Source organism: Anguilla anguilla, chromosome 9 (assembly GCF_013347855.1).
Source record: "Anguilla anguilla isolate fAngAng1 chromosome 9, fAngAng1.pri, whole genome shotgun sequence".
Taxonomy (NCBI): domain Eukaryota; kingdom Metazoa; phylum Chordata; class Actinopteri; order Anguilliformes; family Anguillidae; genus Anguilla; species Anguilla anguilla.
The window spans coordinates 34,737,241-34,762,935 of NC_049209.1; the positions used below are offsets into that span (position 1 = coordinate 34,737,241).

General features: G+C 42.2%; 2 protein-coding genes across 5 annotated transcripts; both read left to right on the plus strand.

Annotated features, from left to right (window-relative positions):
- The first annotated feature begins 1,004 nt into the window (after window positions 1-1,004).
- Window positions 1,005-6,525, plus strand: havcr1 (hepatitis A virus cellular receptor 1). Its single transcript, XM_035434635.1, has 7 exons — window positions 1,005-1,179; window positions 2,884-3,225; window positions 3,549-3,641; window positions 3,858-3,919; window positions 4,230-4,320; window positions 5,043-5,079; window positions 5,500-6,525. The coding sequence occupies exons 1-7, from the start codon at window positions 1,086-1,088 to the stop codon at window positions 5,615-5,617; spliced, it is 837 nt and encodes a 278-aa protein (XP_035290526.1). The 5' UTR covers window positions 1,005-1,085; the 3' UTR covers window positions 5,618-6,525.
- Window positions 6,526-8,921: 2,396 nt separating this feature from the next.
- timd4 (T cell immunoglobulin and mucin domain containing 4) lies at window positions 8,922-23,484 on the plus strand. 4 transcript variants are annotated; one of them, XR_004767016.1, is made up of 8 exons: window positions 8,922-9,112; window positions 10,142-10,480; window positions 11,211-11,276; window positions 18,194-18,270; window positions 20,418-20,536; window positions 21,513-21,546; window positions 21,654-21,804; window positions 22,057-23,484. XR_004767016.1 is itself a non-coding variant. In XM_035434633.1 (7 exons), exons 1-7 carry the CDS (start codon window positions 8,947-8,949, stop codon window positions 21,687-21,689), a joined length of 837 nt encoding a protein of 278 aa, XP_035290524.1. In that variant the 5' UTR covers window positions 8,922-8,946; the 3' UTR covers window positions 21,690-23,484. The 4 variants fall into 4 exon arrangements, 2 of the variants coding, with proteins under 2 accessions (XP_035290524.1, XP_035290523.1); XR_004767015.1 differs by having other exon boundaries at window positions 20,418-20,532; XM_035434633.1 differs by having other exon boundaries at window positions 21,654-23,484.
- The last annotated feature ends 2,211 nt before the right edge of the window (window positions 23,485-25,695 follow it).

The window sequence follows — 25,695 nt, forward strand, 5'->3', positions numbered from 1 at the left end:
AGCTTTCAAAATGACCTCGATACTCAGTCTGCATTTGTCCGACAGAAAACCACAATTGTCACGATCACAATAATGCTTTGTACTGTATGCACAAACTGTGACATCTAGTGGACAACAACAGTTTTACATCCACAAAAATTGCGTATTAATTTGTCACTGTTCTGAATCTGTTTCGATTCGGTAATGCTTAATTTTACAAAAGAACATTCAAGGTATTACCTAACAGCTTATTTATGACTTATTGGAACATTATTGGCGGTGTTCATGCACAGTAAAGGAATGGATGTCCTCATGGTATTTTGTGTCTTTAGGGCTGAATGGGATTGTGAGGTGCTTTGTTTCCCGTAAATTTAAATTGTGTGGAGTCAGTGGCCTATCAAGTACAAATCTGTGGGGTTATTTATGAATGGACGCTGGGAAATGTAGTTCTTGCTTCAGGTGGGATTGAAGTTAAATACAGATTATATGCACCCCCACAATAATGGTGCTTTTATGTACTTTAAGCCATAATAACTTTTTTGCTGCAGTATCGATGCTCATTGTTATGTCATCAGAACTGCTGGTTACATGTTTATGACTTCATGATAACCACCTTGCTATGTAATGTCTCTCAGAGTTTAATAACATCTGTCTGACCCAACCAAGTGTATGTTTCTCAGTAATTATTGACAAATTCATTTCTGTCTCAGCGTTTCTACTGCCAATTTCATTTAACATTGTTAAATTATGTAGATCAAAATCCGTTCGTTGAGTGTAGGGGAAAAAATTGTTAATTCAACAGGAAACAAGAAACAAGAAACAAGAAAAAACTACTGGCTTTGACAAAAATCTTAAAAGTGGAAAAACCGGATTTATCCTGACTGAAAGTATCAGAGGGAAAGTGAAGAGAGAGAGAGGGGAAAGAGAGAGAGAGAGATGACGAGAGAGAGAGAGAGAGAGAGAGAGAGAAAGAGAAAGAGAGAGAGAGCCATACAGCTGTTCAAAAACTGTGGCAAGGGCGCATGACTTCCTTTTCCCTGTCACACTAATCGGGGCTTTCTTCATTTCCTCCTCTTCTCTCTCTCTTTCTGTAGGTGTATGAGATCATGAGAGAGCGAGATAGAGACAGAGATCATTTCACCATGGACGTACGCTGTAGTTCCATCCTTTCCTTTTGGCTCTCCTTCCATCTTCTAACAGGTAAACTAGGCCAACTGTTATTGATTGAATCATTTTCTGTTTGATCCTTTCCTCAAACCAGCATAAATACTTTTCCATGATTAGGTAGAGCTTTTTTTGCTTATTTGCCCAGGAGAAGTGAAACAGGTTGCGGAACGCTAAACTATATTTAGACACTCGAAATGGACACGCTTTGTTTTAGGTGTGGGAAAAGCTAAGCTTGTCCATTCAGAGTGGTCTAACTTCACTTCTGGTGCTCAGCACAAAATGCAGGCATTGACTGTGCACCCGGCGCATAATTCAGATCAGCAAGATCATCAGGTGTGAAAGCTTGGAGAGCTACTACAGCACAGAGCTGTAGCTGGTTTAGTGCAGGGGATGGGGGTGAGTCTAATGCAGTGGGGGATAAATTGATAAATTGACTGAGAAGGATGGGGGGTGGGGTGATGGGGGGGGGGGGGCTGTGTATATTAGAAATATGGGTTTGGGGGAATAGGAGAAGAACCTTAACCCTTTGAAGAGCAGTTTTTTTGGAATGCTTTTTCAGTTACCAGAGGTGATTGTTACATCAGCTTTATGAATGTTCTGTTAGTTAGTTTATACTGTTTTTTTTTCTTCAAAATTCAGTGTTCTAGAATTCCATTGCTTTCAGTTACCGGTAGTGATTGTTACATCAGCACTGGAATGTTCAGTTAAGAACATTCTAATCACATATTATGATCTTGCACCTTAAAGGGTTAAATCCTAACTGGTCACATGGTTTGGAAAAACTGGTTAACTTGGGCATAGGCCACCAATTTCAGACAGCAACATAAATGTCATGTTTTTTAGAAAGATTTCTTGTAACTTGTAAAAGAAATCTTTCACTTGTAAAAATGAAAAAGAGTTAGTAAATATGGCTCTAATACCCCTCGATTAACTAGATAATTAGAGTTGTGTTAGAGCAGGGAAAATGTGGAGAGGTGTTTTGAATTGCTGCAAATTTTTGGTGCTGTTAGTTTGCGTATAAAAATGGCATCAGTTCAGTGCTTTGTTTTTCATGCAAAAATCAATGTATCAATGATACAATTTGCATGAGGGGGTAGTGGTGCTACATGTCACAAGTAATTATTCATTTTTTATATATTGTGGTTTTTTTTATGTAAGTTAACTACCTCTTCCAAATCAATAATTTTTCACCCCGTAAAATTTGACTTAAGGTATGAAAGAATTTAAGTAATATAGACTGGGTTATTATTGGCAAACAATGAAAACTGATTCCAAAATTAAGGTAACCTATACAGAGAAAAACTGTATAGTGTCTTCTGAGGTAAAACAAGAAGGTAAAACAGGAAGATTAACCTGGAAACCTAGAAAATGACCTTCAATGTGGCTGAATGTAAAGTTCTAGATGTGGGATATAATAAAGATTTAAGAGCGGATTATGCTATGGGAGCAAAAGTAGAACGTGCTGAATCTGAAGAACACATGGAATTTCATTTGGGTAGTAAGGAAATGTAAAATCATAAACATGTTCTGTTCCTGTAGTTCTCTCTCTCTTTCTCTCTCTGTAGGTGTAGTGCAGGTATGTGTTGGTTATGAGGGTGGGGGTGGGGTGGGAGGGGGTGTTGTGATGGGGGTTTATTTATTTGTATGTGTCATAGGTAGTTTACGTGTGTATAGGGGATATGATTTATTAAAGGATGTCAAAAGTCAGAAGCCTCTCTCTCTCTTACCTCACCCCAGGCAGTGAATGCGCTGGCAGGACGGTGCATGGGCACGTTGGACAGAACGTGGTCCTCCCTTGCAGGTACGACATAGGCTACCATGGAGAGCTACACTCGTGCTGGGGCAGAGGGGAAGTACCGAATTCCGGCTGCAGCAATGAGGTCATCGCGAGCGACGGGTCCGAAGTGACGAGCAGCGCATCGAAGCGGTATCAGTTAGCGGGCGCACTGGAGCAGGGCGACGTCTCCTTGACGATCGTTGGCGCTGAAGAGAGTGACGCCGGTGTATATGGCTGCCGCGTGCACATAATAGGGCCGTTTAACGACCAGAAGGAAACGGTAAACCTGGTCATTACCCGAGGTGAGTGACTCGCCAAAAACACACAAAATATTACAGAAATACTGTTTGGTGTTGTTTCACAAAACTTCTGACAAATTCTGGTTATAAATGTGAAATAAAGAATTTAAAACAAGGCTGTGGCAGCTAGATCTGCAGTAAATAGAATATAGATATTTTTTATATATTCATTTAGAGATAATATTCACTGCTGAGCCTTTCATATATGCAAATTGTAACGGTGCTTATTGTAAACTTGATTAAAAACATTTTTTATCTGATGAATTGGGTCATCCAGTAGATTTTTATTTTCAGCTAATTCCATTTTACGCGATCTCTCTTTCCAGCACCAGAGCCAACAAAAAATGCACCAGAGTGGCCAACCAACGTGACTGAGCAGGCGTCTAAAACGACGTGGACACCACACGCTCACACGCAAGGTGTGGATAAAGGCTCTCCGCGATGCAGAACGTCACAGTTTCCATTGATACCAACATTTCTGAGCTAAAGCGTGTGATTCAGTTTAATCTATTTTTTTCCCCAAGAGGTCAGATGAGTAAGATATTGTCCTGTCCTGGTGCCACTAATGAGTGAAAAAATAAGTCATAGATTATAAGTAAGTTATCATGTTTCTCAATGTTTTGTTCTGTGCGTAGGTGATGAGAGTGCCAATTCCACAGAAAGTTCTGATGCAGCGGTACCCCAGAACAGCGAAGAGGTGAGTGCAGATGCACATTTGGTTATCGCCAGAGCCGGCCTGGCCCAATAAGGGTAATAAAGGGGACACACAGATTATTCAGCCACAGAATGCCGTTTAATGCTGCAATAAAAGAGTGTAATGGTTGGCGGAACATGAAAATGTAAAAATGCTGAAATTTTTAAAGCAAAATGGGGACTTTAACAGAATTTAAGTCATGTCTTTTCAGAAAACAAGAAAGTTATTTTAAAAAGCACAAGAATGTAAAATGGAGTGTAACATTATGGTGTCTGGTATAGTGCCTGTAAGTGCAGTATTCATTGCCCTACAGCCTCAGCCGGATGGGATCCAGCTCGCGGTGCTGCTGCCTGTGGTGCTGCTGCTGCTGCTCTCCCTGATAATCGTGTTTCTGCTCTTCATGAGTGAGTATGCTCCTCCACCTCCACCTGCAAGCCTGAGCACGGTGCATGTGAACACACACGCACAACGCATTCATGGGCAGTTAGCCCTTTCCGGTGTAAGATCACACATATGTGATCAGAATGGTCTTAGCTAATCTAATGCTGGTGCAACAACCACTGCCAGTAATTGAAAAGCAGTGGAGCTCTAGAACACTGACTTATAATTTTGAAACAAAACAAAACAAAAACAAAAATACATTCCAATAAATTTAGTCTTCAGAGGGTTAACAGCTGTTTTATTTGCTATTCGTAACTAAGCAGCAAGGGTTAAAATGTGACGTAGAGCGATCGGTGTCAGGACTGAGCGAGTTTGTGGAAGTGCAGGGAAGGATGTTCTTTCACACGTTGAGCTAAACCTCAGAGATTTCAATTCCCCCGCAGGAAAACGCTAACGGCTGTGCTGAGTACCTGTGTTAATGTGTGTGGGGGAACGCACTGAATGAGCGTACATTTTGTTTTCACCACCCCCCCCCCACCCCCCCAAAAAAAACAAACCAGAAATAAATTATTTCAGCAATTGTACCGGAAAAAGCATTTAGTAAGCAGGCACATAAGAAAAGAATGAAAGTTTTGTGTTGTACTACTGTTGTATTACTGCATTCTGTAATGAGCACATTTAATTCAAAAACACTCTAAAAAAAAAAGAAAAAAACATCAAAAACAGGCTCTCGTCTCTTTTTCAGGAAAACGGTGGAAGAAAGCCAGCGAGATGCTTGGAATGTAAGTACTGTATGAATAGTATGCTTTCAACTAACAGGCTCCACGGGGTTATCCAGTGGTCACTTACAACTGCAGCCCCAGGCCTTTGGACCACACTCTGGGCCTGGAAGCAGAGATAGAAAAATGGGAAATCCCACCAGAAATTATGCGCTTTGCCACTAGTGTTGTTAATACTGCGGTATTCATATGTAGCAGGTTCACTACAGCATCTTGCTCAAATTGCTCATCAATTTATTCTTTCAGGATTTGTTTAAAAATGACACATTATGCAAGGCACTTCACTTTGAATTGAATTGCCTCTGTAAATAAAGCTGTGTAAAATGGATAAGACATGACATGGTGAGGCGCTCTGAATAAGGGCTTTGCCAGTGAAACTAATCATAACGATTCGGCCGCTGGCTTGTGGCTTTCCTCCGTTAGATCAGAGCAGCCCGGCACTGGGGTCCTCTACAGGAACTCAGAGTCCAGCCTGGGCCTCCACTCCAGGGAGATGGCGGTGGAGAATATCTATCAGATGGATGAAGGAGACGACTATTAAACGTGCCCTTGAACCTTGGCTGAAGCAAGTCCACCCCCTTCCCCCCGGTTACCTTCCACCCATCCTAGGCCACGCCCCTTTCCTGCACCAACAACAAATCAAAATGGCGTAATTGCCTATACATCAGGAAGGGACCCTGAATCTCAGAGAACTACAGCAGCCTGAGAGATCTACAACACTTTGCTTTTTTTTTTTTTTGAGGGTCTCAAATACTTTGGCTTAATCCGCAAATGGTGCTGAAGCCTTTGTTGACTCTAAATAGATTGTTGGGCGTGTTCCAGACATTCAAGGAACTAATAACCACACCAGGAGGATCCAGGAAAGACTACAAGGCCACCTCCCAACAGCTTGGATTTTGTGCCACAGGAGTAAATAAGAGCCTCTAGGTTAGATGCCTGTTTTGAATTTTCTTATCTCACAGCTGATTGGCTAAAGTGGTTGTGATGCTGTATAACTTTATTGTTTCTGTGTTGAACAGACACTTAGCACAGATGTAGAATGACAGCACTTTGTTGGAAGTCAGTGTGGTGGTTACTGTGCTGACTGGATGAGATTAGGATGGGGAAAAGTATGCATTCAAATATTAGAGACGTTTTTCAGTGTACATAATACAAATTATTTCTAATGAAGTGTGTGATTATAGCAATGACTAATATGATAAATTATCTATGTATATACTGTATATTGATGTGATTTTACTTAATGGATCTGCTCAGCATAGGTACATTGGCTGAGAACCTAAAAACAATTAAAGTAACTATATACTGTGATTGCAAATTTTTGACATGTTGAATTCATCCTCGGCAAATTCAAGGGCGTTCTCACTGAGCGCACTGAAATGAGGGCTCAGGTTGTTCACCTTTGATGTACTTAAACACAAAATTTACAATAAAGATTTTAAAATTCAATGACTTTGTAATTTTCAGAAAAAAACAAAAAACAAATAACTTTGTTCAGAGGTGGGCAACAAGGGCCTCATTGTTTCCGGTTTTCATGTCAGATTCTGCCCCTCATCACTTAATTAGCCCTAATATTTACGCCATCTGCTATTTTAGCTACATTTCTTGATATGCACATGAATGACAGCCCAAGCGTCCCCTAGCTTCAGTTGAGGTGTATAGGCTACGGCGCTGCTGTTGTTTACTGCCTGTCACTGCCACAGTCGCAACAGCGCAGAGCTCATTTTCTAAATTAGAATGAATCTGTAACTACCCGAGGAGCAGCGAAGGGCAAGAGAGACGGAATGGACTGGCCGTACTTTCCGTCAAGAGCGTCAGAGCTCTGGGGCTGAACTAGAAGATTGAGATGCCCTTCAAATGAGTGAGTGCTTCACAAGATGTCCTGTTTCCAATGGGCTGCCGTGCCAAACCTGCTGTAATTTGAGTTGGGCCACCGCAGTGCATCTCAGTAAATTGTGTTTATGTGTGCGCCAAGCTTACCGCGCTAAAATGGTAAATCTGGTGATTTGTTTTTGTTACGATCCCAACATTATAGCAATATTGGAGATTATGCATTTTTCCTCATCTTGGTGTTGTAGCTCGGGGGCATATTGACTGCACGTTGACCCCTGTAGCTTGTGAGAGTGTGTAGAGGGTGAATGGCAAGGCAGTAGCAGGTGGACTGCATTATAATGTGGCGGGATTGAATACCCAGCCACATTTCAGCTTTTTTTTTTTTTCTTCTCACATTTCAGCTTTGACCGACCAATCGTAGCAGGGCAGATTCACTGATGCAATGTAAATTTAAAATGTAACTGTGTGAAATAGATTTGCTGACATCAGTGTGAGGTAGACCTTTAGCAAATGTCTGTCTCTGCTCCCTTGCTCTGCTGGGATAGCCTGAAACTATTTTTGTGGTCTACTGCATTAAATCTCTTTGAAAAATCTCAAGCAACCCCCACAACCCCCCCCCCCCTTCCCCTCCATCCCCTACCCCCCCGGAAAGATATAGAAGAGCAGCACCATCCCCCGCTTACCAATAGCTCTGCTTGAGAATTAATGAAGAACATTTTGCTTTTATCATTTAAAATGGGCCTTTAAAAAGGGGGGAAAACAACAAAATATTCAGGCAGTGGCACATATTCAAAATGGCTTTTGAGCCAGGCTTTGAATTCTAATCAGGCAGTTGGTATTTTGTGAAAAGAATCAGCAGAGAAAGGTATGAAAAATTAATGAAAAATAAATGTAAAAATGTGTTGACACAGCCAATAGGCATAATGAAACCTCCCAGCTCATCCCCATTACCATGGCAGCGATGTTGTTCCTCTGACACTTGCCATTTAACAACATCAGAACTTTTATGTGGAGAACAGGCCTTTCCTGCTATCTGATATGGATATCTCCCTAAATCATTGTGCCTGTAATCTCTAGGGCAGAGTTGCCCTGGCTTATTCGAAAAAGGTCAGTAATGTTCCAGCTCAATTAACCAAGGTCTTGAGTTAAAACCGTGATTAGAGCACACTTGCCCTTTTCAGAAATGACTCGACGCCCCTGCTTAAAAGAGAACCCAGCACAGCGTCTTAGCTTTCGCTGCGAGACCTAGTAAGCTTTTGCATGTATTAGCATCTCTAATCTGAACGAGAAGTACTTTCTTTTGGTACATCGTGTGCGAAATTGAACAAATGATCACTTCTGCTTGCCTGACAGGAATCGACGTGAAATTAAAAGCATTGACAAGAGGCAACTAATGGTTCCCCTAGCCAAACCAGCGCAGCCACAAAAACACGCTAAAAAAGAGTATGCGTACACACACTGCCAAACTTCAGGGCCTTTCCGCGCCTCAGAAGACAATTTAAACAAACAGAAACGCCTGTATTTCCATAGGAATGGCCTCAGTGATCTACCATTACACGCCACGGCGCAGATGCGTAACGAGATCGAGGCGCGGTCAGCAGGCCTGCCGGTCGGTGGACGAGCGCTCTTGTTTACCCCGAGCACAGTTAGCACTCGGCAGTGAGTGTGTGTCCCTCTCAACTGCGTCCCCACCCCCCACCCCATCCACCACCCATGACCCAGTGGGGCAGCACATAGGCAGCTCATAGGCAGACATGGAGTAATGAATTCTGGAAAATACCGCTGCTAACAATGGCCTCTTCTCTGACTCCCTGCGCTACGCAACGAGACACAACCCCCCCGCCGTCGCTCTCCGTCTTGGGGGGCGGGGGGGCGAGGTTGGCGGAGCGGGGCTGGGGGGGGGGGCCTGCTGACGGCCACGGCTGGAGATGTCGCAGTTTCGCGGCCCTCGGAACACAGACAGTCCATTCAGGAGTCCTCTTGCCTGGGGTGGTGGGGGGGGGGGGGGGGGCGAAGAGCAGGGACGGGGGCGGCGACATGGTCAACACGCTCCTGGCAGAGCCCCGCACGAGGCGGAGCCGTCCCGCCCGCACCCCGAGCGCTCCCAGAGTCGCCTCGCCTTCCCTCCCCCCCACCCCTGTCGGGATGGCTGCTGGAACGAGACTGCTTCACCTGCGCTGGATCCTCGCCTTCTCTCTGGCAGGTAAGGGAACCGACCCCAATGCCCCCCCCCTCCCCCCCCGTGCATGTGCGACCCTCCCTGCAGCCACCAGTCTGCATGGGTGGGCCTCCTAACCTCTGCTCTCTGCTGCTGCATAGACCAGTCCTGCTGGCTGCTTGTAACATAACAACTAGCCAGAGACAGAAATACCACTTTCCTTAAAGCCACCACTGAACGCTTCTAACAGCTACTGCTTACACTGCTGCGTTGACTCATAACACGATGTGCAGTGTTTTACTAGAGTTTATATGCAAGAAACCTGAGTTATTGAGACCACAATGTACTGTATCAGAGTTTATTTAACACTGAATAATGCATATACAAGGGCCTAACTGCTACTCGCTGTTGGTGTGTTTCTCCCAGTCCAGATGTTGATATCACATATTTTGCCTTTCTTTAGTAAAGAAAGCTAAACGGCTTTTTCCCATTACAGGCCATATTTCCCAATGCCGCTCACTGAGGGCATTAAAGGTCAGACTGACTGTTGTGTAAATCCACAAAATGGCGTTTTTTTATGCAGAGGTCGTGTCTTTTGCAGTTTGTTTACTGGAGAGTGCAGTTCAGGGAAGCCCTCGTGGTGGAAAACCAGTGACCGCAACAGGAACATACTCAACACATTTTAAAACAAGAAATTGAGTTCACAGATACTTGTGTTCCTTCACACATGCACACACACAAAAACTATTTATCATTTAAACAGTTTCAGAATGAAAATAAATTGCCTGTTGTATTAGTGACATGTTGAAAAATTAAAGATTATATCTAACTGAACAAATTTTCAGATCCTGAATCTGTTCTTTCCATGCTTTTTATCTCTCGTAAGCGTGCTAAGATGTACGTTTATGGGACAGGTTTATGTAATGTAGACCTTCCTGGTTTGTGCTCTGCCAATAACATCAACTCTGCATTCCCTCAAAAAAGCCGAAACGTCATGGCGTAGCAGTGACACGACGCACATCCTGTTTTTTTAGGACGCACACTGTTATTTATCTCCTGTTTTTACGGCCACAGCCGCCGGCGCGGCGGTTTCGGCGCTGGAGGTGCTGGAGGGCGGGTCCGTGAGCCTGTCCTGCCGCTACTCGGTGAAGCGGTACGGGCTGAGCCGCGTGTGCTGGGGCCGCAGCTGCGGCACGCTCTGGTGCGGCGACATCATCGCGCAGACCGACGGCGAAGGCGTCGTCTCCAAGGTGTCGGACAGGTACCGCGTGGTGGGCGACGTGCTCGCGGGACAGGTGGACCTGGTCATCCCCAGGGTCAAGCAGGCGGACAAGGGGCCGTACTGCTGCAGAGTGGACATCGACGGATACTTCAACGACAAGAAGGTTTCCTACACCCTGAGGGTTGTGAAAGGTAAGCGATATTACTTTTCTGTATGCTAATATGTATAAATAGTGCAATGCAGTGTAAATAGTTTTTGGCAGCTATATTAATTTATATTCTTATTCTGAGTCCTGGGTTATCTAACTATCCTGCATAGGTATTTGAAATGCATTGTACAATTTTGTGCAATTGATCGTATAGTGGGCCTTACACTTTTTTATGGGGTGAAATATGTATCCCAAAATAAAAGACATATTTTTAATGTACATTTTGTATATTCTGTGACGTATATATTTTATGCCGGTTCTAGGCGTAGGCAGAATATGTGATTGCCTCAGGCACCATCTGTCTAGAGGAACACCAACCGTTTGGGGAGGGGGGGGAAATAATTTGTTGCATCCATGATAGTCAGTGGCCCCCATACCCAACTGCCCCCGGTCTGCAATTGCATCATCCTATCTCCCCCCTGCCCCCCCCACCCCGTTACGCAATCGCACCTACACCCTCCAGATATCCTCTACTGCGTCAAACCCCCCACCCCCTAACCCCACCACAGGCCCGCCTGGGGTGAAAGAAAGGCTACAAGCCGTGCTCGTAACCCAGCGACAGGGTGATGCGGTGGCTCCCCAGTGGGACCCAGTGACTCGCTCATGTTCTAATGCGTTTTCGAGTGTCTCTGCGCGCGTCTCTGCGCTAGTGCCAGCTGAGTGCACGTCTGCCCTGTCCCACGTCAGTCTCTCTTAGCATTCTGCCTCCTCAGCTCCTGTGGTGACGACAGTGCCCGTGCCCAAATGCGCCACCAGCCCCCAGACACCTGCCGTCACAGGTGAGTAAGACCGCGTGACCCAACGGTCGATATAAACGAGGTGGCTTCGATCGATATAAACACAAATGTTTGGATCAATATTAATGTGATGGCTTCGAATGCCGTTAGTGTGATGGTTTCTCTTATTACATTTTTCCACACTCGCGCATGCATGTCTTCACCCGGTTTCCCATTGGCTGGCTTGGGATGACTCACTGTCTGGCACTGTGACTCAGCAGGCCTGCATATCTCCACCCTGCACCCAAAACACCACAAAGTTCCACCATGACCGCCCCCCCCCCCCCCCCCTCCACAATCTTGACACGTCAGTGCAATGACGGGCTTCATATTTTCACATTTAAATAAAAACCGTCTTTCCTGGAAAGTGTGTTCATCTGGAACTTACAGGGAATTGAAACAAATTGAAAATAAACCCGTACATATGTGTTCTCTATTTGAATGTTCGGAAATACATCGATAGAGCTGCCAAAGGGGCAAATCAAAGCAATGGACCACTACGTGTTATTTATTAACCTGATCTGCATATTTTTTATATGAAAACCTGTGTCTATATCATGAGCTGTCTCAAAGGGGATGCCACTGAAGTTATTGAATATGGCAGAACATCCAGTACGACAGACTTTTTTTATATCAACTTTTAATTTTAAAATATCAAATAAAAATAACACTGCAATAGCATCACCAGCAGGGCCAGCTGATGCCATGTTGCGTGCCTGTGATGCTGTTGAAGCTTGCTATAAAAATGATAGAAATGCGGAGCTTGTTGGCTTTTTGAAAAACAGAGTTAATTTCTCATGTATGCTGGCACTGCTGGAACAATAGGCCCTCTCTCTCTCTCTCTCTCTTCCCCTCCCTCCCTCCCTCCCTCTCTCAATTTCAATTTCAAAGTGCTTTATTGGCATGACAAATATAGGCACTTGTGTTGCCAAAGCAGTGGTTACAACATACCACTATATACAATGAATGTTAGACTATGAATTTGTTATAAAAGTAAAAAAAAGAAAGAAGGGCCAAGCCTATGGCAAAAATAATAAAATAATGAATAAGTGATGTTAGGTGTGTGTGTGTTTGTCTGACTATTTGTGTGTGTGTGTGTGTGTCTGTCTGACTATCTGTGTGTTGTGTGTTGAGTGAGTATGTGTCTGCTTGTACACGTGTGTGCTGTATGTAAATGTGTGCATGAGGTGGTCACACATTGTCCCTCAGAGAATGGCAAGAGAACCCAAATTGTGCTGCTAGTATGCAGCAACCTTTTTTTCTCCTAATAGGAAGGGTAATCTATCTTCATTGGGTGTATCATTGAATTGGGGACATTTCAGGATCATTTTTTGGTAGAATGTTTGGCAAATTTGGTCAAATTTGGTGAATTCCATCAGGAAGTGTTTGTCTGTTTCAATTTGGTTGCCTTTGCATTGTTGGAACAATCATTTTTCTTCTGGCAACCATAATTTTCTGTGCCTGCCAGTTTCTATGGCTAAGTGGTGCTCGCTGAGTCTGTACCTCATCAAGGTGGTTCTCAGTTCACTACAGCAGGTCTTTTTAGGGCCAAATAAAATTTCATTTTACTTTGCAATTTTGTTTTAGTTTCCCAGTAGGTTATATAATTCTGTTTCAGCTGTGTTGCAATTTGGTTTATTCTAATTATGTTTGTAGTTTTGTTCAGATCCTGAGCGGGTGAGGTGTGTGTTAGTGTATGTGGAGAACTAAGGCTCAGGACCAGCTGAGTGAGGGGATTGTTTGCTTTGCTCAACTCTTGGTATTGCTTTGTATTGATGTGAGTGGGGGTCACTTTGTTTTAGGTCCTTCCAAAATTTGATTGATCTTTTTTGTATTTTGATAAGTAATGGGTATTGGCCTAATTCTGCCCTGCATGCATTGTTTGTTGTGTTTCTATGTAATTTCAGGATATGTTTACAGAATTCTGCATGCAGGGTTTCAATTGGATGTTTGTCCCATTTGCCAAATTCTTGACTGATGAGTGGACCCCGCACTTCACTGCCATAAAGAGTAATTGGTTCAATTACAGCTCCAAAGATTTTAAGCCAAATTCTAATTGGAATCTCTGCAGAAATTAGTTGTTTTATGGCGTAGGAGGCCCTGCGTGCTTTCTCCCTTAGTTCATTCACTGCAATGTTGAAGTTTCCTGTAGAACTGATTTTTAATCCAAAATAATTATAATTTGAGGAATGTTCAATGTAATGTGATCCTAACATGAATTTGTGTTTTGTTCCCTGAGATCTGGATCTTTTTCAGAATGCCATAATTTTAGTTTTGTTAAGGTTTACTGCCAGGGCCCAGGTCTGGCAGTATTGTTCTAGCAGATCTAGGCTTTTCTGTAACCCCTGTTCACTGGGGGAAAGGAGAACCAGGTCATCTGCATAGAACAGAACGCGATCTCTGAGCTGTGTAGAGTGAGACCAGGCACTGCAGCTTTTTCTAGTATGTTTGCCAATTCATTAATATAAATATTGAAATGAGTTGGACTAAGGCTGCAGCCCTGTCTCACTCCATGCCCCTGAGAGAAGAAATGTGTTCTTTTGTTGCCAATTTCTACGCCGCATTTGTTCCCTGTATACATTGATGTGATTAAGGTTTTACCCCCTACACCCCTACACCACTTTCAATAGAATAACCCTTGATGCCAAATAGAATCAAATGCTTTTCTAAAATCAATAAAGCAAGCAAATATTTGTTTTTTGTTTTGAGTTATATATTTCTCAATTAGGGTTTGTAGGGTGTAAATATGATCAGTTGTGCAAGGATTTGGTAAAAATCCAATCTGACTTCTTCTCAAGACATTGTTTAGTAAGGAAGGTTAAAAGCATAGAATTTATGATACTGCAAAGAACCTATCCCAGATTACTGTTCACACAGATGCCTCGGTAATTGTTTGGGTCAAATTCATCTCCATTTTTGAATATTGGTGTTATAAGCCGATGGTTCCAGATGTCAGGGAAGTAACCTACACTCAGAACCAATTTGAATAATTTTAGGATGGCCAGTTGAAATTTTGTGCTTGTGCATTTTAATATCTCATTTAAAATACTGTCAAGTCCAGATGCTTTTTTAGGTTTCAATTTTTTTATTTTATCTTTAAGCTCTTGTTCAGTAATCGAGCAGTCCAATGGATTTTGATTATCTTTAATAGCCAATTCAAGTTCTTGCAATTTTTTATTTATATGGTTTTTGTCAGGATTTGCTCCTAATTCCACTTTTTTAAAAAGTGTTTGAAAATGGTTTGTCCAGATATCCCCATCTTGTATTGCTAAGGTGTTCTTGTTGTGATTTTTTCAGATTTTTCCATTGGTCCCAGAATTGATTTGTATTTATTGACTCCTCAATTTCTGCCAGTTGCTTATGAGTGTATTGTGCCTTTTTGTTTCTGAGTGTATGTTTCTATTGCTTTAGTACTTCACAGTAAAGAAGACGTATATTTGAGTTACTTGGGTCTCTGTGTTTTTGATTTGACAATTTTCTAAGTTATTTTCGGATGTTTTGACAGTCTTGGTCAAACCAGTTGTCCTCTTTTTTTAGTTGAGGTTTCAGTTTATTTTTCATTTTTAGTTGTGATTTTTATGCTGTTTTTTCAAAGATAGTATTGACTTTTTTACTGCCAGATTGACTCCTTCTATACTGTGAATATATGGGTTGTCCAGAAAGGTGTCTAAAAGTGTTTGAATTTCTTGATCTCTAATTGCTTTCTGTACTGTTTTGAGCCCATCTCTATGATTCTCTTATATTTAACAGCTTACTGGGCTTTGTGTGTGTACTGTTACTGTTAATTAATGTTACTGTTACTGTTACTGTTAATGTCTACTGTTAATTTATGTCCTTTTGAAAATCCTAGTAATTTGACTGTGGTCAGACAGAGGGGTTAGAGGCTTAACAGTGAATGCTCTGAGAGAGAAAGGGTCTAAATCTGTCATCATATAATCTACTGTACTATTCCCAAGAGGTGAGCAAAATGTGTATCTTCCTAATGAATCCCCTCGTAACCTATCATTGACGATGTACAGACCCAGACTTCGACAGAGGTGTAAGAGTTCTCTTCCATTTTTGATGACTACACGATCGTGGTTGTTTCTGTGGGAATAGAATAGTTTCTTAGGATAATATGATTATGTTAGTGTATCTGGCAGGATTGTTTTTGTCTGATTAGGTGTGATTAGATGTGATTCCAGTGCTAGTTTGTACTTGGTAGGATTCTTGCTTGCTGAACAGCTTACTCTACAGGGTTGGAGTCCTGATCGATGTGGTCACTTCTGGCACTACGATCCTTACTTCACTCTAGTGTTTCTTTTGCACCTCTACATCATGAACCAATGCACTTGTTGTACGTCGCTCTGGATAAGAGCGTCTGCTAAATGCCTGTAATGTAATGTAATGTAATAAGGAGAATCGTTAATGAAGGGCATTTTATTAGTAATATAGTAATCTCCCTGAGTGCTGGAAAAATCAAGTTGTGTTCCTGTTCTTGCATTCAGGTCCCCACATATGAGCACATTTCCCTGGGCCCGGGGGCCCCCCCCCCCCCCCCCCCTTTCTCACTCTCTCTCTCAGTCCCTCTCTCACTCTCTTTCTCTCTCATTTCCTAAGCAGTGCAGGCAGTCCCCCTTCTGGTTTTGTCTCTGTGCTTACGCTGCACTACGGAAGCGGGCAACGCAGCGTAAGCACATTGCAGATGACCTTCGTGAACTGAAAATGCCAGTGTCAGGAGAGGAGAACATTTCTATTTCAGAGTCTGAAGGCTTCAGAGATCCTCCTAGAATGAAGAGAATTTGTGTTCAGGAACCAATATGATACACTAATATTACTACTGCTACTACTAGCAGTAGGTCTGAATAGCATTCACTGTGTGAACTAAACTGTGTTCTTGGCTAGCTGTACAAAATAAGTATTGTACCTTACTGAACCTGTGTTTAGCAGTTGTCTATGACCATGAAATGCACTTTTTGTATGTCGCTTTGGATAAAAGCGTCTGCCAAATAAATGTAATGTACTAGTTCTTCTACAACATTCAGTTTTCAATATTCATTCAAAACGGACAGAATAACAGAATTGATAGATAAAAGGGACATGTAGCCTACTCTTACATCAAAGTACAGGCTGTTTTGATCGACAGATATGACAGTACAATCATCACCACTATGATTACTACTACTACTACTACTACTACTACTACTAATAATAATAATCTATCCATCCAGTATCTATACCCACTTATCCTGATCAGGGTCGTGGGGGGTGCTGGAGCCTATCCCAGCATGCATTGGGTGAGAGGCATAATAATAAAATAGTAATAAAGATAATACATTTTTATTATTAAATTGTTCTTATTCTTCTTTTTTTTTAATAAACACAGCTGCAGAAAACAACAGCAAAAAAAGGGCAGAACCCAGTTTAGCAAGGCCATCAACTCACACCTGTTCAGAGTGAGATAACTGCCTGCACGTCCTCTGCAGTTCACAACCGATGCTTCCTTCCCCTCCACCCCACCCCCCCAAACAAAAAAAAACTAATAAAAACAACCCAAATAACCTTTGTCTATACGAGGCTGTTTTCTGCAACCAGTAACAACAGCATTCTCAGTTCCCCATTCCACATTCATCCCCTTTGTTTCACAATGGAGTGTGTGGGTAAGGGACGTCGTCGCTCCAGTCACACCACTGGACTAAACTGCAAGGGCTCAGTCTGTCAGAAAGCAATAAGCGAGTCGATGAGAGGATGTGCTCAGCTCTGAATCTGTGCGCTGAACACCCTGGTGAAATGCAATGCAAAGACCGGCCGTAACCCTCGCATGGTTTCATAACAATAGCTAATTCGATTTAATTCTCCAGGCTATGGACCAGGGCTCTCCAGTATTATCGGAAAAGAGCTGGTGTGGGTGCAGGTTTTCGTTTTAGCCCAGCTTAATTCTACTTATCAATGTCTTGACTGATGACTATGATTTGCTAATTAGTTGAATCTGGTGTTGAGATCAAAAAAATGAAAAATGTCATTTAATCGCAGATGCCAGTTTGTTTGGTTTTATTTAAAATATTATTTTGGGGTACTAATATTTTTGACCCCTATATTTTTGAGAAAAGTACTATTACTCAAAAAATATTTCTTTTTATTAGAATTATTTTTATCAGAGTGAAAATAAGAAGTTTCCCCAAACGTCTGAGCAGAAGATTAGAATCATTATGCCCATCTTTTATTTTCACACAATCAGTTTTGCTCATTTTCATGAAGGGAATGGGCAACTCTGGAGATGACTGGACGGGTGACGCCGCAGCGTGCTCCTGTCAGGCGGGTGGGTCCCTTTAAAGCTGTAGTTTCAGTTCATATCAGCAGCTCTGCCTCAATGTAGAGACCCCCTCCCATGACTCACGCCCCTGCAACCACACGCTTTATAAAACCGCCATCTCACATAATGCACACACAGGTGCGTTTCACACGAAATGACCTTTGCCGAATCGACCACAGTGCATCACTGAATGCTCGCCTCCGAATTTTGCAAGTGCAGACAATTACATATCACAAGTTTCCACCCCGTGTTACGCTGTGAGTTTGTCAGAATTCTGCTGGGAATGATGACTAAACCACATATATTATGGGTCTCTCTCTCTCTCTCTCTCTCTCTCTCTCTCTCTGTCTGTCTCTCTCTCTCTCTCTCTCTCTCTGTCTGTCTCTCTCTCTCTCTGTCTGTCTCTCTCTCTCTCTCTCTCTCTCTCTCTCTCTCTCTGTCTGTCTCTCTCTCTCTCTGTCTGTCTCTCTCTCTCTCTCTCTCTCTGTCTGTCTCTCTCTCTCTCTCTCTGTCTGTCTCTCTCTCTCTCTCTCTCTCGTGCTCTCTCTCACTCTTTCTCTCTCTCTCTTGCTCTCTCTCACTCTTTCTCTCTTGACCTCCCCCCCCCTTGCCCCCTTGCTCTCTGCAGAAAGTGTGTGGGAGGAGGAGCAATCAAATGTCGACACTTCCAAGCTCAACTCCAGCCTGTCCAAGTCTGGAACTGTTGTGAGTAGAGTTTCACATGATGATGGAGGATGATCACATGACTCGAAGATCTCTGTTTGCTAACTGTCCCTGTGAATATCTCATAATGTGACTCTCTGCGTAATGCATGGATGGCAGTGCATTCTGGGGCAGAATACTGTATGCCTTTATGAAGTTTCAGACCAAGCCTCCACTTGTGACACTTCAATCAATCAAACTTTATTTAATTCTCAGAAAACACATTATGGGAATGAGCTCTCATTTACATTGGTACTGATATTACAAAATACAATTAAAACAATAATAAAAAGTAAAAATAATTTTTAATAATTTTTTTAAAGAATAACAGTAATAATATATACATATATATATTAAATAAATACCATAAATAGTAAAAGTTCACAAAGACAAATATTAAAACAAAATTCTAAAAACAATAACTATACAATAACTGCACTGTAACTAAGGTTGAGATCAAAGACTTAAAATTACCAAGAGTTAAAACAGTGTCAAGTTTCAGTTCCGTATGTAATACAGTCATGGTTTGATGAGCATAGAATTTAAAAGCACTTTTCTATAGATTAGAACAAATTTGAGGAACTTGAAGAACTACATAATCTTGGGAATGTGTGTGATAAGGCATATCTTTCGAGGCTACAAATGAAGTAAGTAAAAAGGATCATTTGTGAAGCAGAGCTTTATAAATAATCATATACAAATTGTGATTGATTCTTGCAGACAGAGAGGGCCACCCAACTTTTTCATACAGGACACAGTGATGAGTACCATAGTTGTTCACAGTAATAAATCTAAACGTGGAATGATAAATAGCATCTAGGGGTCGCAAAGTAGTACAAGCAGCATGTGTATAAATTACATCCCCATAATCAAGGACAGAAAAAACAATGGATTCAATTAACTTATTTCTGGTAAACTTAAGGAAGCAAGTTCTGTTCCTGTATAAGTAGCTAAGCTTCACCCGCAGCTGTTTTTACCAGATTGTTTATGTGGAACTTAAAAGTGAATTTATCATCAGTCCAGATGCCTAAGTGTTTATAATGCGGGACTCTTTCAACAGGAGTGCTATCTAGGGTACATATCTGGAGATTGTCATTATCATTTTTTTGTTTTGATCTGGTAAACAGCATGCAATTAGTTTTATCACAATTTAAAACAAGTTTAAGATTTATGAGGGCCGTTTGCAGAGCAACAAAAGCAAGCTGCAGATTTTTAACAGTCAAGGGAATAGACTGGGAAAAGCAATAGAGAATTGTATCATTTGCATGAAAGTGAAGGTTACAGCCATTTCAAAATTTAACTATGTAATTAACTATGGTGAACAGCACAAGACCCAGTATGGACCCTTGTGGAACACCCTTTGACAGCTGTAAAAACTCAGACTGTACATCACCTGCTTTCACACACAGAGACCTGTTCGAGAGTAAATTATGGAACCAGTATTGTGCTGTTGCATCTAACCCAATAAATGACAGTTATTACATGTGACAGTCTATGTAATAACATAAAATGGTTGACTGTACCGAAGGCCTTAGGAAGGTCAACAAAAAGTACAGCACAATGGAATTGCAGTTTGATAACTGGCGGACAAATATTTAATGAGTGTTTCATGAAACGCCACTGAGAGTAAATGTTCGACGTTAAGGTGTCTCGTTTAAGGTGGTGTATGCCACAAACCATTCTGTCTACTTTGAATAGAGGATGTTGGCTGGATATAAATTATACAACATTAAATAATTACAGCATCATCCAGACAGCCTCTTCCTTCTCCCCATGATCTCTGTGTACTCATTCAAAGCTTTTTTAATCGGTTTTTACTTTTATAAGGAAGCAATTTAAGTAAATAAGCAATGTTAAAAAGGTAAATCATGAGATTCGTTTTAAAATGTCGAAGGAGATTCTGCTTCTTTTGTTTTTAGTTGATTAAATCTTTTTGAATTATTTTAGTTCTTTTTATCTGACTTTTTACTTTCATTGTACTGTACTTAATTCTCTTTTCAGTGTCCTTGGTATTTTGTGTTAAGCACATTACGTTGCAAATTTGTATGAAATATGCTCTATAAATAAAGCTTGACGTGACTGTTTGAATCCTGTCTTGCCCTGGGGATAGTTTTACCTGCATTCTGTCTTTCTGTCTCTGCTCACCCCAGGAGGAGAAGCCCATCCCCAGCCTGTCCCTCCAGGTGAACATCCCAGTGCTGTCCGTCTCCCTCGGCCTGCTTCTGGTGCTGCTGCTGGGCGCTCTGGCTGTCCTGGGGTTTAAACGTAGGTACTGTACCCTGTCCTGTCCTGCTGTGGTTTAAATGTAGGTACTGTACCCTGTCCTGCTGGGGTTTAAATGTAGGTACTGTACCCTGTCCTGTCCTGCTGGGGTTTAAATGTAGGTACTGTACCCTGTCCTGCTGGGGTTTAAACGTAGGTACTGTACCCTGTCCTGCTGGAGTTTAAACGTAGGTACTGTACCCTGTCCTGTCCTGCTGGGGTTTAAATGTAGGTACTGTACCCTGTCCTGTTGGGGTTTAGATGTAGATACTGTACCCTGTCCTGCTGGGGTTTAAATGTAGGTACTGTACCCTGTCCTGCTGGGGTTTAAATGTAGGTACTGTACCCTGTCCTGCTGGGGTTTAAATGTAGGTACTGTACCCTGTCCTGCTGGGGTTTAAATGTAGGTTCCGTACCCTGTCCTGTCCTGCTGGGGTTTAAACGTAGGTACTGTACCCTGTCCTGTCCTGCTGGGGTTTAAATGTAGGTACTGTACCCTGTCCTGTCCTGCTGGGGTTTAAATGTAGGTTCCGTACCCTGTCCTGTCCTGCTGGGGTTTAAATGTAGGTACTGTACCCTGTCCTGCTGGGGTTTAGATGTAGGTACTGTACCCTGTCCTGTCCTGCTGGGGTTTAAATGTAGGTACTGTACCCTGTCCTGTCCTGCTGGGGTTTAAACGTAGGTACTGTACCCTGTCCTACTGGGGTTTAAATGTAGGTACTGTACCCTGTCCTGTCCTGCTGGGGTTTAAACGTAGGTACTGTACCCTGTCCTGTCCTGCTGGGGTTTAGATGTAGGTACTGTACCCTGTCCAGCACATATATTAACTTTTAAGACAACCTGTTCAAACATCACATTATTTACCAATTTATTTACAATCCATAGGTCCTGTGCTATCAGTTTACCTTCAAGAGGAGGGTGAATTAGACCAACTTCTTTCTGTTTTTTTGAGGCTGAACTCTTTCTCTTTTGTTTTCTCTCAGGGAAGATCCACAGAAGGTTCTTGAAGAGGGGAAGGTAAGGGATGAAGAACCAATACATTTTTCTTAAAAATAACCAAAAATTAAAAATTACCAAAAAATAAAATGAGTAGTAGTTGACCAGCATGTACTGTGCCTCTACAGCCTGTTAACAGTGGAGCCTCGACATATCATCTATGAAATCCAGACGAGGAGGCCCGTGGTGGAGAATATCTACACCCTGGACTAGGGCCGCATGGACAACCCCTGCTGAAGATTCCAGCTAAGACCAGCTGGGATTCTAAGCCAGTTTAAGGTAGTTTAAACTGAGTTTTTGACACTTCTAACTGGTCATAGCAGGTCTGTAGCTGGTCAAAGCTTGTTAAACTGGTGGCGTAAGTGGGTGGTCAGACTGGTGGACAAGCTGACTATATACTGTAGGCTGATCAGCTGGTGAACAGGTGGTTGACCAGCTGAAAATGTAAAAAAAGAAAAAAAAAGCCCTTATAAAATAAGAAATCTTAAGTCAGCTTGACCAGTTTAGGCTGGTCTAAACTGAAATTCTCAGCAGGGACAGTGGCGATCAGAGCTGGAGATGACCAGGCCTTCCACGCCATTCGCACGATCACCCCCCTGGGGCAGTGTGTACGCGCTGTGGATATGCCTGACTGCTGGGAGCCAACCACAAAAGTAAAAAAGATGACATGGAGGATAATAACTGGTCCAAATATTACCTAAATAACAGAGATGTGGATTTTATTTTCATAGCTATACACAGTATATTGAATGTGCATTTATATCCTCAAGCCTTTGGATTACAATTAAAATATTTCTAACAGCAAAATATCTTTGCTAGGGTGTCGCTTTAGGGTTAGTTATGCAGTTTTTAAAAAAAAAATATTTTTTAAAAAAACCTATTGCAGCTTTAATGTCTGTATACTAAATTATCGTCATAAACAGCAGGGTTTACAGTGTTCTATAATGATTTAAATCAGGAAGAAAACCTCTGAACTGAAGTTTCATATAGAAAGGCATGAGGATTAAATTCATTTATTCATGAAACTTCAGTTCAGAGGTTTCCTTTCTTTTATTTTCTAAATAATTTTGCTGCCTTTGGTGTTATTTAAAAATAAAAATGCCAGTTTTGTTATTCCACCTTTTCCTGATGGCTTTATGTAAAAGAAAAACACCCACTTCCCAGCTTGATTGTGCACACAAAATTCACAACACACACTGATTGGCTGATTCACACCAGGTCCAACTCCAGTAAGAAGCATAATTTTACACTCTTTGGTTCCTGCCAACAAGCAGGTTTATCCTTCAGTTTCACCCTCCAAGGAGAGACAATTCCGTTCAAGACTTTAGCTTTAATATGTGCTTTCATTTTTATTACATATTACACAGTTGCAGACTTTCTGTTTTTCAGGATAAAAAAATTCAGAGATCAGAGGTTTGTGTCAGAACTGGCCATCTGCATATATATCTTTATAATGCCTTAAACTGTAAATAGTGATTTAGTTTTTGGTTCATCTTGGTTTTTTTTTTTTTTTTTTTGGTGTGGAGGGGGGCATATGAACAATTTTTTCATTAATGTATCTGATATAGTTTAATGATTTGTCTAGTTTTTGACCCTAGCCAGCCCAACCAGGGGGAGGTGGAGAGCTTCTTTTTAAAACTGACTGTCCTAACTGATTAAATATGGTTTTGGCTATTAATTTAGGAAATGTACAGATATATACTAGAATTATATATGGCTTTTTACTGGTTTGATATACAGCTCTTGCTTTTTAATTACATCCAAAGGATAAACTCCAAAGGATTTTAATAATGGCCTAGATATTGAGATGCATTAAATCATTTTTATTATTTGACATTTGAGACTGGTTTTTACTTTACAACCAATTGATTATATTATAAAAAATATTTCTTTTTATTTAAGTGCATCTGTCTTTGTGCCTGCTGCACAGTTTGGTTACAATAAAAATTTGAATTACAAGCAAATTCTCCCTTTGCCATGAAAATAAATTACCAAAATGTTACCCAAGCTTTTAATTTAGACTTAAATAATTTCATAATACGAAAAAATAAAAAATACAAAGTAATTTATAATCATAGATTTGTAACTTGTTATTCACTCAAAACAATGAAAATATGTTATCAGCCTAAGGGGCGACATAGCTCAGGAGGTAAGACCGATTATCTGGCAGTCGGAGGGTTGCCGGTTCAAACCCCACCCTGGGCGTGTCGAAGTGTCCTTGAGCAAGACACCTAACCCCTAACTGCTCTGGCGAATAAGAGGCATCAATTGTAAAGCGCTTTGGATAAAAGCGCTATATAAATGCAGTCCATTCACCATTTACCATCTATTTCAAAACCTGCATGCTACATTTGACCATACTGTGGGGTCCCATTTCGTCTGCGGCATATCACACCAGATGCAGTACCGATTGCTGACACAGGGGGCCACCCCTGACACACCATTGAAGCGAAAGGAGCTCACAGTAGAGCCTGAGCCAATCCCTTATCAGTCCTTGTTTTCTCAAGGATTTCCCCCTGCCTTCTGGATTTCAATCCATCTGCCTTATAAAATCATGTAATTGGGCTAATTAATTACCTAATCTCGCAAAGTCAGAGACAATTGTGCACTCCGGAAACAGATGCGATGAATTCCCTACTGACTGAGCAGGAAGTGGCAGCCTCTCTTTGTCCCTGCAACTGCAGATTGGCTCACAGAAGGGCCTTCCTTCCTTCAGAGTGAAAGCGATTTTTCCTGTGTGACCAAAACACTTAAACAAAATCTAATAAGTACAAATAAATCCTCTGTGTAGCTACCATTTTTGTAGTTTTCCTGAACAGAGGCTGAAGTGCAGAGTCATTTGGTGTGCTGCTCTTTAGTGCATCTTAGTTCAGCCAAATGTTTTTTTAAGCAATGCATAAAATTGAATTCTGGTGGAATAGTTAGTGAAGGTTCCTTCTCTTTTTTGGGGGAGTATAAAGGGTGTAAAATTTATAAATCTTACATGATTCCCTTTGACCATGGCCTTTGGCCATGTTAAGTAAATGTTAGTATCCTGCGTGCGTTCAGATCTGAGTTGTGTGCTGGCTTCATGACTCTCTCTTCCCTTGCTTTGAGGGGGAATCCCCAAAATGCCAAGAGACATGGCAGCCCCACCAAATGACATTCAACTCCAATTTATGAAAGGGGCGGGAGCAATTACAGATGCTTTTATCCAAAGCAATGACACTAACTGCATACCGAAGGTCATTGGAACGACTACAAAACACAGGTCCGGTAAGGTACAATACTCAATATGTAACAGTTATCCATAGCCATGAGCACATTAAGTCCAGTTCACACAGTAAACATTACTCTCTGACCTACCTAAATCAGACTAGGAAGAATGACAAGCTACAACACCAAGTTAATACAAAGTACAATATAAATTCTTCCACCATCGGACCGCCACGTTAAATAAGCCGCGTCTGTTCTGCCCTGCCGAGTCAAATTTGTGGCGTTGCGTAGCCTCACCGGCCAGCCCCACGCACCCCTCAGCCCCGCCCACGTGTGGCCTAAACGCCGCTTACGCTCTAATCAATACTAAAGCATATCTCTCGCAGCCCCTCGGGCCATTACCGCGGTAACGAGCGCTTTTGACGGACAGCGGATAAACAACGTGCCTTTGATGCCGCTGTAGGCACCGCTGATGATCAGAGCGGCTTTGATCGACCGCAAAACCACGGAGCGCCAGCTGCCGTTACTAACCCTCCCCCCACCATTCCCCTCTCTAAGAGGGGTCTCAACACTGCCCCCTCGCTCCCCCCACCCCCTCTGGCAGTGATAGAGACCGGGGGAGTGGAGAAACAGAAAGAAAACAGGATAAAAAAAATATTTTTCCTTCTGAGAAAAGCAGCCTGTTGCATGTACAGAAGCAACTGGTGGGGGGGGGGGGGGCACTGCTGGAGGAGCCATGTGGTAAGCCGCCAATAAGATGGGCAGGGGGAGTGAGGGGGGGGTCATAAACCAACAACCAAATGGTGGAACCACATGAAGAGGTGCCGAGATTCGGAGCAGGACATGGCACACACCAGGGCCCCGCCCCCGCCAGGGAAGCCTGGTCCACAGACCCTGGCCCTCCCAGCTGCAGCACCTGGAGCCCTGGCCTGATGGGACTCCTCCTGGAACTCTGCTAAACCTTAAAGAAAGAAA

Coding starts and splice junctions, on each gene's coding strand:
- timd4 (XM_035434632.1), top strand. CDS start 8,947: ATGGTCAACACGCTCCTGGCAGAGCCCCGCACGAGGCGGAGCCGTCCC. Junction 10,481..11,210: donor CACCCTGAGGGTTGTGAAAG/GTAAGCGATATT, acceptor CTGCCTCCTCAG/CTCCTGTGGTGACGACAGTG. Junction 18,271..20,417: donor TGTCCAAGTCTGGAACTGTT/GTGAGTAGAGTT, acceptor TGCTCACCCCAG/GAGGAGAAGCCCATCCCCAG.
- havcr1 (XM_035434635.1), top strand. CDS start 1,086: ATGAGAGAGCGAGATAGAGACAGAGATCATTTCACCATGGACGTACGC. Junction 1,180..2,883: donor CTCCTTCCATCTTCTAACAG/GTAAACTAGGCC, acceptor ACCTCACCCCAG/GCAGTGAATGCGCTGGCAGG. Junction 3,226..3,548: donor AAACCTGGTCATTACCCGAG/GTGAGTGACTCG, acceptor CTCTCTTTCCAG/CACCAGAGCCAACAAAAAAT.